Source organism: Bos mutus, chromosome 21 (assembly GCF_027580195.1).
Source record: "Bos mutus isolate GX-2022 chromosome 21, NWIPB_WYAK_1.1, whole genome shotgun sequence".
Lineage (NCBI taxonomy): Eukaryota > Metazoa > Chordata > Mammalia > Artiodactyla > Bovidae > Bos > Bos mutus.
In genome coordinates, this window is record NC_091637.1 from 60,333,082 (window position 1) to 60,350,676 (window position 17,595).

General features: G+C 33.8%; 1 protein-coding gene across 4 annotated transcripts in view; it reads left to right on the forward strand.

The window, feature by feature from the left end:
* The window catches only part of PAPOLA (poly(A) polymerase alpha), a 49,206-nt gene that overhangs the window by 16,591 nt on the left and 15,020 nt on the right, over positions 1-17,595 (forward strand). For all 4 annotated transcript variants that reach the window (XM_070357914.1, XM_070357915.1, XM_070357916.1 and 1 more), the window contains exons 5-15: positions 139-248; positions 699-752; positions 3,519-3,630; positions 4,235-4,324; positions 4,415-4,553; positions 6,405-6,477; positions 7,814-7,934; positions 8,886-8,970; positions 13,507-13,560; positions 14,091-14,210; positions 15,330-15,439. In XM_070357914.1, the coding sequence (XP_070214015.1) occupies positions 139-248; positions 699-752; positions 3,519-3,630; positions 4,235-4,324; positions 4,415-4,553; positions 6,405-6,477; positions 7,814-7,934; positions 8,886-8,970; positions 13,507-13,560; positions 14,091-14,210; positions 15,330-15,439 (1,068 nt within the window). The remainder of the gene's footprint in view (positions 1-138; positions 249-698; positions 753-3,518; positions 3,631-4,234; positions 4,325-4,414; positions 4,554-6,404; positions 6,478-7,813; positions 7,935-8,885; positions 8,971-13,506; positions 13,561-14,090; positions 14,211-15,329; positions 15,440-17,595) is intronic.

Sequence of the window (17,595 nt, forward strand, 5' to 3'; positions counted from 1 at the left end):
CTGGTAGCTTTTCTTTTTGTTTTTTTAAGGAAAGGGGTGCAGTTTAGAGGCTCATTACTGTCAAATACTGCCATGATAAGGTGCAAAATAATTTTCTTGTAATACTAATTAGTAGTTGGGGCTTAATTTTTTTTCTAGGTGCTGATATTGATGCATTGTGTGTTGCACCAAGACATGTTGATCGAAGTGATTTTTTCACCTCATTCTATGATAAGTTGAAATTACAGGAAGAAGTAAAAGATTTAAGAGTACGTAAATGTTCTGGGTGAAAGGGGAGGAGTTAAAAAAGTCAGTTTAGTCAGTTGCGTGAGTTTTTTATGGTGTAGCCATCAACTTTATTGAACTCTTGTAATTTGCCAGACCTTTTTAAGCTTAAGATAATACATGCTTGTATTTTATTCTTTACAGCAGTCTAAAAGTTATAAATCTGTAATCTCATGTACAGAGTAGGAAATGAGGCTAAGCAACTTGGCCACCATCATATATCATAGTAGCAGAGATCAAGGGTTTGAACCAAGGCTTGTCTGATTTAGGATTCTAGTGTCTTAAAGTATTTATTGAGAACCTAGTTTGTGTCAGTCATTATGGTAAATTATATTTAAACAGTTTTAAGTATTGCATTTATTTAAGTGTACTAAAACTAGTATAATTCTAATGTATAGTTTCAGAGACACTAAACTTACTTAATTTTCTCACAGGCTGTTGAAGAGGCATTTGTACCAGTTATCAAACTGTGTTTTGATGGGATAGAGGTAAGGTTCAAATAGACAGTTCTTACTATTGTAATTTTGATAGATACAGGTTAAAAACTTGATTTATTTCAGAGTTTTGTAATTGGTGAGATGGTGTGATATTAATAAGAATTTTTTTAATGGAAATGGTAACCTGTTCTTTTTAGTCTTTTTTAAAAAAAGAGACTTGTGAAACTAGAAGTTAAAATACAGACAAAAATGTACTGACTTTGAAATGCTGCTGCAGAACAGTTTCCTTGATAGGTTTTCCATATGCAGATTCTATGTACTTTTAATCTCACTAAGGCAGTCCATGGGTCACAGAGCCATGACTGAGCTCCTGAACTGAACTGAAAGCAATATAACAGTGTGTTTTTGCAAATAGAACTTTTCCTTGACTTTCATTTAAGTGAAATATGTAAGAAGTTGAGAGAAAATTGTGACCTGGTGTTATGTGTGCTGAAATGTTTTCTGATAGAGAAGGATACCTGAGCTTAGGTTCTTGAGGTGGTGTGCCGTTTTCTTTGCTGTTTTCAGCGTGTGTTGTGACAGCAGCTGCAGCAAAGCTGACAGTGCAGCAACTTCAGTATTTGTCACGTTACTTCCGCACACATGATGGTGCTGGAGCATCACTGACAGTAACTGTGGTTTTCAAGTTTTACAAACTAGAAAGATAATACTTCATTTTTGAAAAAGTGGTTTCTGTAATTGCTGCATACGGTGCCTAATATATATGACTAATAAGTTGACATAAAATGTTAAATTTGGTAAAGGATTATCAAGTTCAGGCAGTTTTGATTTACTCAAGTGAAAGTCGCTCAGTCGTGTCCGACTCTTTGCAACCCAATGGACTATACAGTCCATGGAATTCTCCAGGCCAGAATACTGGAGTGGGTAGCCTTCCCCTTCTCCAGGGGATCTTCCCGACCCAGGAGTCAAACCCAGGTCTCCTGCGTTGCAGGCGGATTCTTTACCAGCTGAGCCATACTTACTGTCAGTTTATTAAATATAAAAAACAACCTGTAACGTAGGTGATTCCTTGTTTTCCCAAGATTTTTTTTTTTTGGTGGAGACCCGCCTCATTGTGTAAATTTTTCAGAATGGAGACAAAAGTCAAATGGTTAGTTGAAATATTTCATGTGTTTGTTACCAGTGAGTTGCTTTTTGAGTTTACATTTTTCCCTCCTCTGAGCCTGTAGTCTTTATTGAAAGTGAAAGTGAAGTCGCTCAGTCGTGTCCGACTCTTTGCGACCCCATGGACTGTAGCCTACCACGCTCATCCGTCCATGGGATTTTCCAAGCAAGAGTACTGAAGTGGATTGCCATTTCCTTTTCCAGAGGATCTTACAGGGACTGAATCTCGGTCTCCCCCGTTGTAGGCAGACACTTTACCGCCTGAGTCACCAGGGAAGTCTGTAGTCTTTATTATTTCTGTCTAAATTGGGGGAGATACTATATTTTGGTATCTGTATCATTGGAAAATTTAGACTATACCAAAAACTTGATTTGTGTAGTTTTTTTCCTGATCTTATAGGTAGGTGCATGTTTAAATGATTTTTCACAGTGAGCTCTTTTTAAAGTAGTCTTATAAAAAGACTTGTTTCTCTAGCAGCAGAGTTTGGAACCATGAAATCATGCCCTCAGGAATAATTACCAAATCTTTGCCAAATTTTCTTTTGCTTCCATCTTTCCTTGAAAAAAGGAGAAAAAAACCAATTTTGTCAGTAGCATTCTATGAATAGACCTCAAAATTAGCCAGTTTTTGTTTCTGTTAGTCAAAACTAAGTTGGAGAAATAGACTAATATTATAAATACATAAGTTCATAAATACAAGAAGCTTCCTGACATGTTTATTTGGGCCACAGTTAATCATATTAGCCTTATATTTGGGAACCTTTCAGCATATAATCAATACACAGTTCATGTATTAATGGATGGAAACTTAAACCAGTTATCTAAGTAATCCAGTATGTATGCATTTAGCAAGGACAGTGAATTTAACTTAGTAAGTATGATTAAAATGGCAAGTAACTATTTATAAAAGTTCAGTTTAGTATTACCATGTTTTAAGATCTGGTTAAAATACCTATGGTAAGAATTTTGTTTGAACTTTTGGAATTATCATGTTAACAGCTGATGAAAAGATTCTGGTTTTAAGGAGTATTAAGTGTTTTCTTTTTAAAAGAAATGTCTTTAAACTGGTTTGGAAAAGAGTAGTACATGCATATGTATAACTGAATACTTTGCTGTACAGCTGAAACTAATACAACATTGTTAATCAACTATATTCCTGTATAAAATTAAAAGTTCAAAAAACAGTTTGACAGATATGGAATGTTAAACTTTGTTTGTTTTTTTTTTTTTTTTCATGAGAAAGTCTTTTATTTATTTATTTTTTTTAATAAGAAAAAAACTTTATTTGAAGTGTTCACAAGAATTTTAACATAGTAAACCTCAACTCAAACATTGACACACAAACAATAAAAAATATTAAAGAGTATCATCATACATCATTTTGGCAAAACAAGATGGTCCAAGTTCTTGTCACAAAACATTGCATAGTGACATTTTTCCTGTCAAATGACTAACTGGATGAAAATACCACATTTCTTTTGTGTCCTTAAGAATATGTAGGTCATTTATCGATTATTGAGTTTTGAGAAGATTCATCCACAATATATTCCTCTGAAAGCTCATAACCTGACCAATTTTGCCATCATTAACAGAGTCTAAGAGTGCTGCTACCTGCCTCTTTCCATTTATCCTTAAACTTTGTTTTTGTTTTAGATTGATATTTTGTTTGCAAGATTAGCACTGCAGACTATTCCAGAAGACTTGGACTTAAGAGATGACAGTCTGCTTAAAAATTTAGATATAAGATGTATCAGAAGTCTTAACGGTATGTAAAAGCCTACTTCCTTTTACATAATAGCAGTTTTGGTCAAATATGAAATGGCTTTCAACTCAGGTTTTGTAATGAAGCTTTTAATAGCCCTATAGATTATCTGTAGTGAGTCATATAAAACGAGCTTTTTACTTAATCGTTAGACTGCAGTGAGATATCTAGTAATTTGTTGTGCTCATCGATGTCTTGCACTATTATTTCTTTGCTCTCTGGAACTTTTAAATACTGTCTGACATTTGATCCCAATAACCTTCATAACATTTTCATCTATTGCTGCATTTGAACACTTATTTTAACATTGCTTGTTAACAGTGCTCTTAAAGAACAGTTCTGAGAAACTTAAGTGGATCATGCTCTACTCAGTGTGTCTGAACTGGAAGACATTTTAATTCTGGGTTGAAAGTTTGCGATGAAGCGGAGTACAGTTCAGATTCTTTGGTTTAGGGTAGTGCTTGTAGTGCCTCTTTATTAACATTACTGATTTTAGAAGCAGATTTTTATTTAATTTGACATTAGTCTCAGAAAATTTAAAAGAAATACTCTCATTAAACCTTTGATGATATGATTTTTTTTTTTTCTTTTTACTCCTATTAATCAGGTTGCAGGGTAACCGATGAAATTTTACATCTAGTACCAAACATTGACAACTTCAGGTTAACCCTGAGAGCTATCAAACTGTGGGCCAAACGTGAGTTCAGAATTTGTTGGCTAGCTTATTAAACATGTTTAAGCTTTGGTTCAACACTAACTTTTCCTTTTTGCTTTTCCCTATCAACAGGCCACAACATCTATTCCAATATATTAGGTTTCCTCGGTGGTGTTTCCTGGGCTATGCTAGTAGCAAGAACTTGCCAGCTTTATCCAAATGCAATAGCATCAACTCTTGTACATAAATTTTTCTTGGTATTTTCTAAATGGTATGTGTTTAGATTATATTAAAATAAAATTGATTGTAGACACTGAAGTTTAGTCTTATTTCTATGACATTTCTGCAGCTGGTCTCAGATTCAAATTTAAGTTCACGATGTAGCAGTGTAGATAGCCTTGGGGAGATCGTGTTGCATATAAAGTGACAAGCCTAATTCTGTTCCTTTTGCCAGCTTTCCCAGGGTAGTAAGGCAGGTCCTGTTTGTACTTCATGTGTAAACCTACTCTCCAAATAAACTCTGAATTTTAGCTGTAATGTTTGCTAAAATCCAGTGAGTTGATAGGTTGGGATATTAGTTACTTTGGATAAAACTTCCCACCTCGTTTACTCTTTGTTGTTTGTTGTTAAGTCACTTCAGTCGTGTCCGACTCTGTGTGACCCCATAGACGGCAGCCCACCAGGCTCCCCCGTCCCTGGGATTCTCCAGGCAAGAACACTGGAGTGGGTTGCCATTTCCTTCTCCAGTGCATGAAAGTGAAAAGTGAAAGTGAAGTCGCTCAGTCGTGTCCGACTCTTCGCGACCCCATGGACTGCAGCCTACCAGGCTCCTCCTCCCATGGGATTTTCCGGGCAAGAGTACTGGAGTGGGGTGCCATTGCCTTCTCCACATTTACTCTTTGAATTCTTCTAAATCTGTAGACCGTTAGTTTCTCATGGTTGTTTGTTTTGCTTTTAGCTGCCCATTTATCTTTGGTAGAATATTAAAGATATAAATGTTTATATGGCTTTTAAGGGTAACTATAAGTGCTTGAAAAGCAGTTGATTATCCCTTTGAAATTATTAACCCAGGAAAGGTTTTTTTAAAGCTCTTCCTCATTTAAGCTTGGTCACATTTGTCAGCCATTATTTAGGTAAGATAAAAGATTGCTATTTCATATTAGTTGCTTTGACCCAACAGGTTAGAGTTCTTGGTTTTTAATCAAATTGATCTGAAAGCTTTGTCTTCCCTATTTGTGTCAACTTCTCTACCTTGTCCCTCTAAAATGGTGTTTTAGTAAGTTTTATAAAAATTAGAATTATTCAGAGATAATTTATAATTAGAGCTTTGTCACACTTTTCAGAACACACCCTGTAATTTATGGATTTGATAGCATTTAATTATATATAACCAAAATTGGTGAGAAAAATGTCAGAATTTCTCTTAATGCTGCACGTACATAGCAAATAATATTTTTAAGAAGCTAGTCTTGATACTGTGTGGTGTAGTCCATGGGTTTGCAGAGTCAGGCACCACTTAGTGAATGAACAACAACAACAATCTTGATACTAAAGGTGCCAAATGTTTTCCAGTTTTTTTGTTTTCTCTTATATAAAGACTGAAGTAGCTAACTCAACAGGACACATCTTTAAAACAGTGTGTTCACATCATTACTCATATTCATGTTAATAAACTTTAAGTCATGAGATAGAGATTATAATTATTCATACTCCTTTGCCTATAACGAATTAGCTTTTCATCCTGGGTTGTCTTTGGAGCTAGCATAAAGATAGGATTTTTGTCTTTTCATGGGAGATTCTATCCTGTTCAACTTTGAGATAAACACATGAGATTGTCTTGGGGTGGTACTTTTTAATTTGAATAGTGCTTTATCCGTTCTTTGAGAGGTAGAGAAGATGTTTGACTTAAGTCTGAGAAAGCTACCAGGTGGTTGGAGTTAATTTCATAGAAAAAAATTAATCCAAGTAGTCTTAACGTCGACAGAGGAGTAAAAAGTTATATATACCAAGAATGCAAAATGAATGAAGAAGAATCACATTCACAAATGCTGTATGTTTAGCAAAATACGTGTAGATGGTAATATCCAATAGTCTTATCAAGTGCTACAATCTTTTTAAACAGGGAATGGCCAAATCCAGTCCTATTGAAACAGCCTGAAGAATGCAATCTTAATTTGCCTGTATGGGACCCAAGGGTTAGTGTATTATTTTTTCCCCTACAAATTCGCACTGTGCAATAACAAGTAGAAGTCATCTGCATAAACTGAGGGAGACTTCCCATTCTGTTACGTATGAGTGGACATGTTCGTATCACACTTTCTTTTTAATCTCAACTAGAATTGTCCTCTGGTGTGAGAAGCATAATTATGTACCCTGGAACCACATTTAATTGTACGTAGTTTATAATATCAAAGTCACTAACAATTTATATATAGAACTACCTTGTAAGTCAAAGTTGTGTGGGCATTTGTGCTTAAAAAAATAATAATAAAAGGATACTAAAAATCCCTGTATTTTTTTTTGTTCGATCTAAATATTCTGTTAAAATTGGGTTATTGTAGGAAAACTGTTGCTTAATGTTTAATCATGACAGATAACGTCTAAGCAATATCACTTCAATTACTATGATATAATTGTAAAAATTGGTTTGGCGAAATCAGATTACAAAAGCATGGTTGGGCTGAAGAGGAGCCTCCATTCTGCTTTTTTGGAAGTTATGACCTTCACTGCTAACTCAGTTTAAATGTTAACAACATGCACTTTATTAATGGATAAAAGAAATTTAGGTTTGTAAGGCTTTCTAGGTTTATAAAATTCTATTTATCTACACTGTTTATTTTTTCATTATAGTATCAAAAATATTTTCAGTTTTAAGCCTTGTTAATGACATCAGGTTGTATATTTTCAGGTTTTCCAAACCTCAAGACAATTTAATTTGGGAAGGATATGAATTTACAATTTTTTCTGTTTAAAAATGCCACTTTCGTCATTAGTTATATGGATTAAGATTAATAGTTATTAAATTGTTTTGTTATCTTTTAAAATGATACCAACATGGATAATGTAGTTGTACCCTGTGTTAATAAGCTACTCCTGATAAGTTAAGGGTATATTAAAGACTTAAGTTTCCAGCTTGTTTAAAATTCATTTTACACAGAACATGCTGTAATGTGACGTTTCTCAAAAATGTAATTGTGTGTGCATCCCTATTTCTGTTGTTGACAAAAGAAAAACTAAACATCAGTAGGTGCCAGTTAGAACCTTTATTTTGCTCAACAGGCTCACTGTTTCTAGTACAGTCACCAGAGTAGTCATGCCCAAATGATTGAAACAACCCATTAGTTAAGACCAAGTCACAGTTTCTGTAAAGAATTCCTTAAAAAAAAAGTCTCTTTACATGGTTTTTCTTTCTCAACTCCAGCTATGAATGAAATAAAATTTAATCATTGGTTCAGTTTAACAAGGGGTAAAAAGTCCAAGTATCTGTTGACTATGTACTTGAAGAAACTGATTGGCTGTTGTTGTATGTAGGTAAACCCCAGTGATAGGTACCATCTTATGCCTATAATTACACCAGCATACCCACAACAGAACTCCACGTACAATGTGTCCGTTTCAACACGGATGGTCATGGTTGAGGAGTTTAAACAAGGTAAGTGTTTATCCTTATGCTCTCCTTTATACAGGAAGGATTTACATACCATTGTTCACCCAGTAATCGGGTATTCAATTAAATGGAAGAAAGCATTCACCAAAGTGGATTCTGGTGTTATTAATTACAGATTATATTTGAGAATTAACTTGAAAAACTCAGTTTAATTTCTTTTAAGCAATTTATTCTTAATTATATATTGGAAGATTTAACATTTAAAGCTGTGTCCTTAGCTGGGCCTTTTATGATTTAGTGCCATACTATTGCCATGTGAAATTTTAAATAGTATCAGTTTCTCTCCATTGATTGACATGAGAGGCTTTTAGCAGGCTGTATACTTGGAAAAAGCTTTGAGTAGGATTTTGGCCACACTGCCCACTGTTTTAGAATAACCTCTAAACTTCTGAATCCTATGAGTATTGCTAATTTGAAGGAGTAGCTATGGTAAATGATCTTTGAGGGAAGTAGCTTGAACTGGATTATTTAATTTGACACAAGTCAAGGAAATAGAATCAGCTGTATGACTACCAACTTCAAACTCAGATTTGTAAAGTTGTTTTTGTAGTCTAAAGGGGCTCTTCATGGGAAGATGTTACTGTCCTTTTACAGGAAATTTTTTTAGAAGGGCAGGAAAGTCTATGGAAAAAAATTTTTTTTTTCTTGGGTAACTCAAGTGCTTCAGTTTTAGGAGAGAGGCATTCTATGAGCATGGCATTTTAAAGTAATGGCAATTTTCCAGAAACCTGAATCTCAAGTTCTCCAGCTTTTTTTGTTTTTGAAAAGAGTGGACGTATGTAAGAATCTTTATGCTGTAGAGTCTGTAGACTAAAATTGCTGTTAAAATTATGATTTTAGGATTATAATGAATGCATGTGGTATATTTAAAAGATCTTTAAAATTCTAGATTCTTAGACTGAAGCATGCAAATATTTTAATATGTTTTTAATTTAGGTCTTGCTATCACAGATGAAATTTTGCTGAGTAAGGCAGAGTGGTCCAAACTTTTTGAAGCTCCAAACTTCTTTCAAAAGTACAAGTATGTATTTTAAGGCATGTCGGACATGTTGCTCTCTTAAATATTGATTTTAATGGTAGCATATGTGACATCTCTTGCTAGACTAATGTAGTTTGAATTTTGCTTTAAACATGTATACAAGTTTTCTTCTTGTTACAAAGGGCATACTGTTTTAGAAAACATACTATTATTTTGTCAAGGTACAGTGTAGTCCCTACAGTTTTGCTGCCTGATGTAACCGAATTTCTGCATTTGTAGCAACATCAGTTCTGAGGGTTTGCTAGTCATCACCAAAACTCTAAATCTGTATAATTTGGCAAAGGAGTGAACTGTTAAAATCTGTAGTTAATATTCTCTTCTAAGTAATTATTTTCATCCAGTTCTGGAAGCTTATTCTTAAGATTTTCTATAACACAGGCAGAGCTAATAATATGTCAATATATGTAGTCAGCAAAATGTTTGCAGTCGTTACAGCACATGATTGGCCTACCATTTCCCCTTACTGTTCATAAAGCCCCTCAAGTATTTCTACAAATATTTTCATGGACTCTCAGTGGGTGTCATATTTTTTACTAATGGTTTTAATATAATGATTTAATACTTCAGTATAGGTTAATAGCCTGATTGTGTTGGTTTTGATGAAAACTGTAAGTTATAATAAATCTGACTTTAAAAAAAAAATGGACTTGCACTTTTATTTGCCCTGAGCTGAAAACTTGCCAAAGTCCCACTTAAAAAAATTTTTTTTCTTTAATGCCTGAAACTTTCCTGACCATTTGATCTTATGTTGGATTGTGTTTTGTAATAACCTAAGCAAGATTGCTTTATGCTATTTCCCCAATTAAAAATAAGAATGATGACCTTCATGATGTCTCTGTGTTTTGTTTCTGTATCTTTTGCATGAAAAAGCAATAACGGAGCCAGCTTAATTGTTGTGTTCTGGGAGCACTGCATTGTCAGTAAAAGTTTTAAATAGCGTAACATTGAATGTTCTTGTTTACTATTCCCCATAAGTTGTGCTTTTCCATTTGGCGGACAAGTTTGCATCGTTTTTTATTTTAACCACTGTTGAGCAAGTACCTTTGAACATTTAAACTAATAAACATATTTTGATACTTTAAAAACTGGCATGAGAGAGCACATGATTACTTGTAAAGAGAATAAAGAAACTGATCTTGTAGAAGTATCAGCATCTCTTAATCCCTGAAACTCCAAGATGAAGCTAGATAGATTCTTCTTTTTGTCCCATTTTCTTGTAGGAATGAGAAGTGGGTAGAATGAAGTTCTTCTAAGTACGTACTTAAGTGGTTTCTTTCTCTTTTTTCACTTTAAGAAAGGTTAGTGTTGAAGCTGAACAAATCTTGATATTGTCATCTATTTAAATTTGTATTACTAGAACTTGGAAGGGTGTGTGTGTGTGTGTGTGTGTGTTTTGACACTTGTTTAATCTTTCTTTTAAAACTTTAAGGTTATCCTTCAAAACGTGTGCCAAGTAGTACATGTAAGGTGTGGTCTGTTGACTGATAGTCTTCACTGAATTCTCTTGGAACAAATTATTTTAGGTTATTAAAAGCAACTTGAAACATAGAAATGAGGATGTAGCAACAAATAGAGGAAATTGTATCAGATAATTTCAGCTGTGAGCCCTGGGAAAAAAGATTTGAAAAAATGACAACAAGCAGCTGATTTTACCTATACCAAATTCACTTATGTCTTAATTTTTCTCAAAAATTTTCCTCTTAAAAAATTGGTAATTGTTATCATTAGACTGAGTATTCCCAGGTTTGAATTTTTCTTTTACTATATTATATGAAATACTCCAAAGATTAGCTGTTCAACTGAATTGAACCGCTTAGTTTTTTCTTGTCAAAGTTGGTTAAGCTTATTCAAGTATATCCTGAAAGTGTTGTGTTTGTTATGTATAGGATTGTAAGTCATCTGTGGTCTACCTGCCTACCTTTCTTGGAAGGGAGAAAACCAGGAAGGAAATTTTCATTTGTCTTAGAAAGCTTGTGGAAAAGGGATAACATTGCCTTGTGGAATTTTACAGTCTTAAGAAAATACTTTTCATGTTCTACCGGTAAAGATACTCAAGCTGACATAAGTAACCAGCAGTAAAGTAAATCACTATTGACATAGGAAGTGTGAAGACTTACTTCAGATGTTCAGTTTCCTTAGGAAACAAGGAAGGAAAGGTATTAGGGGAAAAAAACTAAATGTTCTCAAGAATAAGACTAATGATTTATCATTTCAAGGAGTCTGTATGTATAGAATAATTTAGCCTCAGAACGTGTTAAAAGCTTTAAGAGCAATGAACTCTATAATTTCTTGAACCTGAGTTACTTGAAGATGGAACTGCAAGGATTTTTGCTAAAGAGATAAATTAGATTTTCGGTATAATGTCTGGAGTTGTTACCTACCCAGGGAAAATGTTCATGTGATGAAATGGCCAGGAAACCTACCTAAAAAAATGCTTTTGGGGGGATGAATAGTTGTGAGGTAATAAGAACAACTAAATTAAGTGTTTTTAAAGAGGTTTTAATTCAGTATGTGGTAGGTTTTTATAGTTAGGTTTTAATTGAAAACTGATAATCTTTAAATCTGGGGAAAAGTTAATCATTTTTGCATTTTTCCATTGTAGTACCTGAAGCACAATCATGACATTGTGAAATAGAGGATAGTATTTTTTGAAGCAGCAACAAAATTAAATATAGTCTAAGTTTAGAGCTATTTTTAGTCTCTGTGCTCTGATAGGAAACTTATTAATGGCAGATTATTTCTATTACTGTGTTTTATATCTCCCACTTCATATTTGCTTAAATGTGGCTGAGTCAAGAACATTTAACTTCAGCGTACATACTTGTTGGTGGTTTAACACTTTCAGCTATATTTAAACAGATGCCTTTATTGTAAACCATGTGCAGAGTAGACCCCTCCCCTGCCCTGGCCCATTGGCTTTCAGTAAGAACCAAAGTTGAACTCTCTAAGCTTTAGAACTTTAAACTTTTAATTGCCAACAAGATTATGTTCAAGTGAATTTATATTTTGCCATAAATAGAAAACACTGTATCATTTAAGCTTTTGTTAAAGACTCAGATGGTCATTAAGAGCGTCTGTTTCACTAGTGTGGTGCTAGAGTGATTTGGAGATCTGAGTTTTGTCCTAATAGGTGAACCCGGACAACTTTGTCTTCTTGAGTTTTTGTGTGCATGCCTGCTTTTTATACTTTGTCTTCTCCTGTTACAAGTTGTTATACTTTTCAATTTTTCTCCATACCCCTGCCTCCCCGCCACCCCCGCCCCCCTCCATAAAGTTTGTTGTCCATTCTCAAACTCCCAGGAAACTGGAACTCAGGTTACTGAGCTTATTAGGGTTTTGTTTGACTTACAAGAGCATGTAGGGCCCTAAGAGAATTTTCTGTATACGTAAAATGCATGAGCTTTTAGTGCTTTTATGTGACTTTTGACTTCTATTTATTTGGGCCATCTGTGTGTGTTTCGTATGTTTGGTTTGCTCTAAATAATTGCTGAACAAATTAAACTGGTGAAGGAAAGAAAGTATTGGTCTCTGGAGTTGGACTGCATATTTACTTTTCTCTCTGCATGTTTTCATATTTATGTGTATTATCTCTGTTAACCTTAAGTTTCTACATCAAGTTTATTTAAAATTGTGGTCATACTCTTGACTTTTCCAACTAGTATCTGGATTCAGTAATGATGTCAGTTTGCTTTTTGAGGTAAAGTTTCTGGTGAGAAGTTTAACTTCTGTCACCATTTTAATGGATTTTGTAGAAAAGTACATTGTATTGAATTTTTTTTTTTTCAGTCTTATGAAGTTGAGTTATACTTTAGATTTAAATAGTTTGTTTCAAAAACATTTGAAAATAGATACTTGGTCATGATCATGTTTTCTGAAATGAAAACTTGATTTTGTTCCAATTTGAATGGTATTGAATTCCACATAGAAATCATATTACTTTGTTACTCTCATGTTAATGATGTCTGCTTCTTTGTTATAGAAATTCATAGTGTTGTTTGAAGAAAATGATGAGGCATGACTTAAGTATTGTTTACTTTTTGCTACCTTTTAATTTGAATTAAAAAGCATAATGTATTGGATACTATTTTTGAAATTATTGATGTAGTGTGTGTATATTTAGTGATCCTGCTTTTGTGGCTAAAGCCTTGGTGCTTTATTTCCATCAAAGCAATTTTGCTTTAATGGGTTATATTTTAGTGAGGTGGCTCTTTAAAGATAAGGCACTCCACTAGAATCATTGAACCAAATTATCAGTGATGTTTAGTCAATGTTTTTGAATTAAGCTGCTTTGGGGGTAATTTTTCGTAAAATTACTTTCTTTTACAGAAGAATTAAACTTGCCCAGTAGTTGCTAAACTTGTGGAATTTAGTGTTTATGATTTTATGTGCAAACTGAAATTGCAATTCTCTCTTGCTGAATTGATCTATAAGTGTCACGAAGCTTATTACATTATGGTGTTAATATCCAGCACAAAGCACTTAAATGAAATAAATAGCATGTTGTCTTTATCTTCAAAGGCATTATATTGTACTTCTAGCAAGTGCACCAACTGAAAAACAACGCCTAGAATGGTGAGTAAAAGATTAGACTTTACAAAACAAAAAAAATACTTCAGAACGAATCAGATAGCCCCAGAACACAGTAGGAGATGGAAGTCCTTAAAACATCAAGTTTGATTTTGTTCATAAATACAGCTTTACTACTTAAATGGAAGTTTTAATGGAAGTATAGAAATTTGGAGATCCGTATACAACTTTTTTTTTTTTCTTATAGAGATCCATGTATTATTTCTTAACTGTATTTAAAGTGCTTTCTTTTAGTTTACTGATTTTTGTCTGTAAATATTTCTGGGGATGTCTTTTGTAACCTTCCTTGTTTGAAATGTGACTTGATTTGCTTCTTGCGGTTTTTACTTCATTATTTTTGAGCTAGAACATAAGGTTTTAATTTTATCTATGGGAGTTGAGACAGTTGAACTGCCCTCGTGTATTCAAGTTATCTTCATATTATAGCTTTATACAAACATACTTGACTTTGTGCATTTTGTTTTATTTTTTAATTAAAAAATAATTTTCATTAATAATGAGTGACATTTGTTCAGGGTGGGCTTGGTGGAATCAAAAATCCGAATCCTGGTTGGAAGTTTGGAGAAGAATGAGTTTATTACACTGGCTCATGTGAATCCCCAGTCATTTCCAGCACCCAAAGAAAATCCCGACAAGTAAGCAATTCTTTAAAATCTGGATTCCCCATCTTTTCAGCTTTTGCTCATGGAAGTTTTATAGGCAGTTTTTAATAACTCGAGTCACTATTCTTTTGAGCACATCAGGGTCAGACCAGTGAGTTCCAATTCTTCACTTTAGCAATATACCTTCTCCCCTTTTTGTAGAGTGGTTTTTAGAATAGCTGCTGTATCAAACATCAATCTTTGCTTTTTTATTTTTTTTACAAAGAGAAAATGCTTTGATTTGACCTTGCAAAAATTTGCTTTGTGGTGGATTCTGGGAATTTAAAAACATAAGTTACTAAAAGCTGCCCCACTTTATTTTAAGAATCTTTTATAGGTCAATTTCCAGTTTGATTGTTGCAGTTTTATTAAGCATATGAAATTCTGCTTTGCCTATAACCACTTTATTTGGTGGGCGAGGGAAGTTTTAATAGCTTTTTTTTCAAGGTATAGTACTAAAGATTGAAAAATATTGGTAAATAGATCACTTAAGTTGGTGGTGTAATAGAATAGCTATTACTGTTTTTATAGATGAATTTCTTTTGCATTCATGTAAAAGAGTTGCCATTTGAGTTTTTTATACATTTTTTTTGTTGCTGCAATCTTAATCATTAAAAAGACCGATCCGTTCAATAGATGTATCATTAAATGTTCAAAAGTAGCTGAATCACCCATTATTATTCTTGTTATGCTGTGGTCAGACTTCATGCTACCTTTTCAGTTGAGTTTTAAAAGTTTCAGGAATTACATATTAAGGTCTAGTTAAATTTTTATATCTAGACTAGTTTTGTTTCAGATTTTTCTAAACTGTCATTAATTTATGTAACTTTCTTGGAAGTGCCTTTGGTACTTTTGATCATTAAAAACACTTTCTGTTAGTACATAGATAATGAAGAGGATATTTGTCGTAGGACTCCAGTTTTTTATAAAACAGTAGAAATACAGAGGGCAGATGTAGAGGAGGAATTTGAGTTTTGATGGAATTTGGTTTATAACTTAGTTTGCTTGTGTATTTGTATTCTGAGTTTTTCCATGTACATTGGGTTGTGAAGCACATTGATAACTGTTTTCATGAAATCCTTATAAATTATTATAATACTCTTTATTTTACAGGGAAGAATTTCGCACGATGTGGGTGATTGGGTTAGTGTTTAAAAAAACAGAAAACTCTGAAAATCTCAGTGTTGATCTCACCTATGATATTCAGTCTTTCACAGATACAGGTATATTTCTCCTTGGATAATCAAAACATATACTTGCATATTTGAATCATCTTCATGTATACCATAGTAGAATTTGTAATAACTTGGGAATTTGTAATTACTTGGGAATATTTTACAGTGATCATCAAAATAACCTTAATATTTTTGGATTAGGTATTAGTTTCAGTAATGTCTAATATATTAAATAATTTTTTTCTTTTGTGGTATACCTAAAATTAAACAGTTGAACCACTTTAAATTTAAGTTGTGTGTGATTACTTTATGAAATTAGAAATAGCCTGGGTATTTGATTCTCTTAAAAGACTGAGTCTGTGTCTGATTGCCTTAATAGTCCTGAACCTTAGAAAATTTTGGAGCTAAACTTTGGTGAAATGAGGTTATTTATCCTGTGAATTATAGACTCAAGTTTTAATTCATGAATGTGCTTAGTTGCTCAATTGTGTCCGACTCTTCGGCCCCATGGCCTATAGCCCTCTAGGCTCTGCCCATGAGGAATCTCTAGGCAAGAATACTGGAGTGGTTGCCGTTTCCTTCTCCAGTTCATGACTAGGGAATGCAGTATGAGTTACATTTTGGATTGACCTGAGATACAAGGTAGTATGGTTTAACTAAAACCTTACTACTAGAAGTAGTTAGCAGAAGCTAAGGCTCTACAGAAGTAACAAATCATGTAGAGATACTTGGACTAGAAAATTTATTTTGTGCATTATACCTTGTTGAACTGCTTATCACACTTTGTACTTATGCTCCATCAAGATTTTATAGCATATTAAAGAAATATTGGGGAAAGAAATATTTGGTTGTCCTGTATCTTGAAACATTTTAATGGAATACTTTGTGGGATTTTCTGACAAAACAAATGTAACATGTTGAAAGCTCAAGTTCTTGCCCTTGTCTCCTTTAGCATTAAATCTTTTTAATCTCAGGTGAGAAATGAGATCTGGCAGCTGTGAATTTACAGTTGCTCAAGTTAGAAATCTTACAGTCTTTGAATCCTGTTTTCCCCATACTTGGTATTAATCTATTAAAAAAAAAAATCTTGTCCCTATTTTCAGAGTACATTGAGATTCTTGGTACTATTTGCTATTTCTCCTGCTTTTACCCAAGCCTCTTATCACTGGTCTTTTGGATCACTGCCATTGTTGTAATTTTCTTATTCTGCCCTTCATCTGTTCTCAGTCAGCATCCAGATGATACTAAGCTAAATCATGTCTCACCTACTAAAAGCGTACCCATCTCCCTCTGAATCAGTCCATATCCTTACTGTGGTTTGCAAGCCTTTATGTGACCTAGTCTTCCCATTATGACTTTGACCTCATTTCTTTGTAATTGTGTACACATATATATAATTTCTTTATATATAAAACTTATAATAAGTTCAGAATCCTTTATCCATGTGTCTTGAGGTCAGGAAAGTAATAAAGTAATAATATTTCCAGTGGGGAGCAACATTCTATAGTCAAAGACAGTAATATTTCTATATAATATTTACATACAGTATAGGTACAAATAGTTCAGATCAGAATTTGTCTTTGGGGACTTTAGGATTACAGATAAGGGCTTATGGATCTTCTACTTTCCCTTCTCCCCATGGCCTTTTTGTCATTCCTCAAACATCCCAAGCATGCTCAGGACCTTTTGTTCTTAGTGTTTGCGCTTCCTAGAAAGGATCCCACAGGGTACTCTGAGCTTATTTACCAACTTTGATGTGAGTCTCCACTCACATGTAATCTGTTTGCCTGCTAAGCTTCCTGTCTTCTTCCCCTACTCAGTTTTTTCCTCCATAGCACTTATCACCCATCTGATATGAAATATACATTACATTTTATTCTCCACTAGAATGAAGTTTGAGGGTTTTTTGGTCTCTTATTTCCTGCTATATTCCCCATGTCAAGAACATATGATATTTTCCATTTGGGTACCTTCTGACTTTTGTTTTGTTGCAGTTGTTACATACTTGGTCTAGAATTTTATATATTACTAGCATAAATAGAATCCCAGGGATGGGGGAGCCTGGTGGGCTGTCGTCTCTGGGGTTGCACAGAGTCGGACACGACTTAAGCGACTTAGCAGCAGCAGCAGCAGCATAAATAAGTATGAATTTAAGAAACCCCTTTTCCCCAATTGTCACTCCTTGAGGAGTTAACTCTTATTAC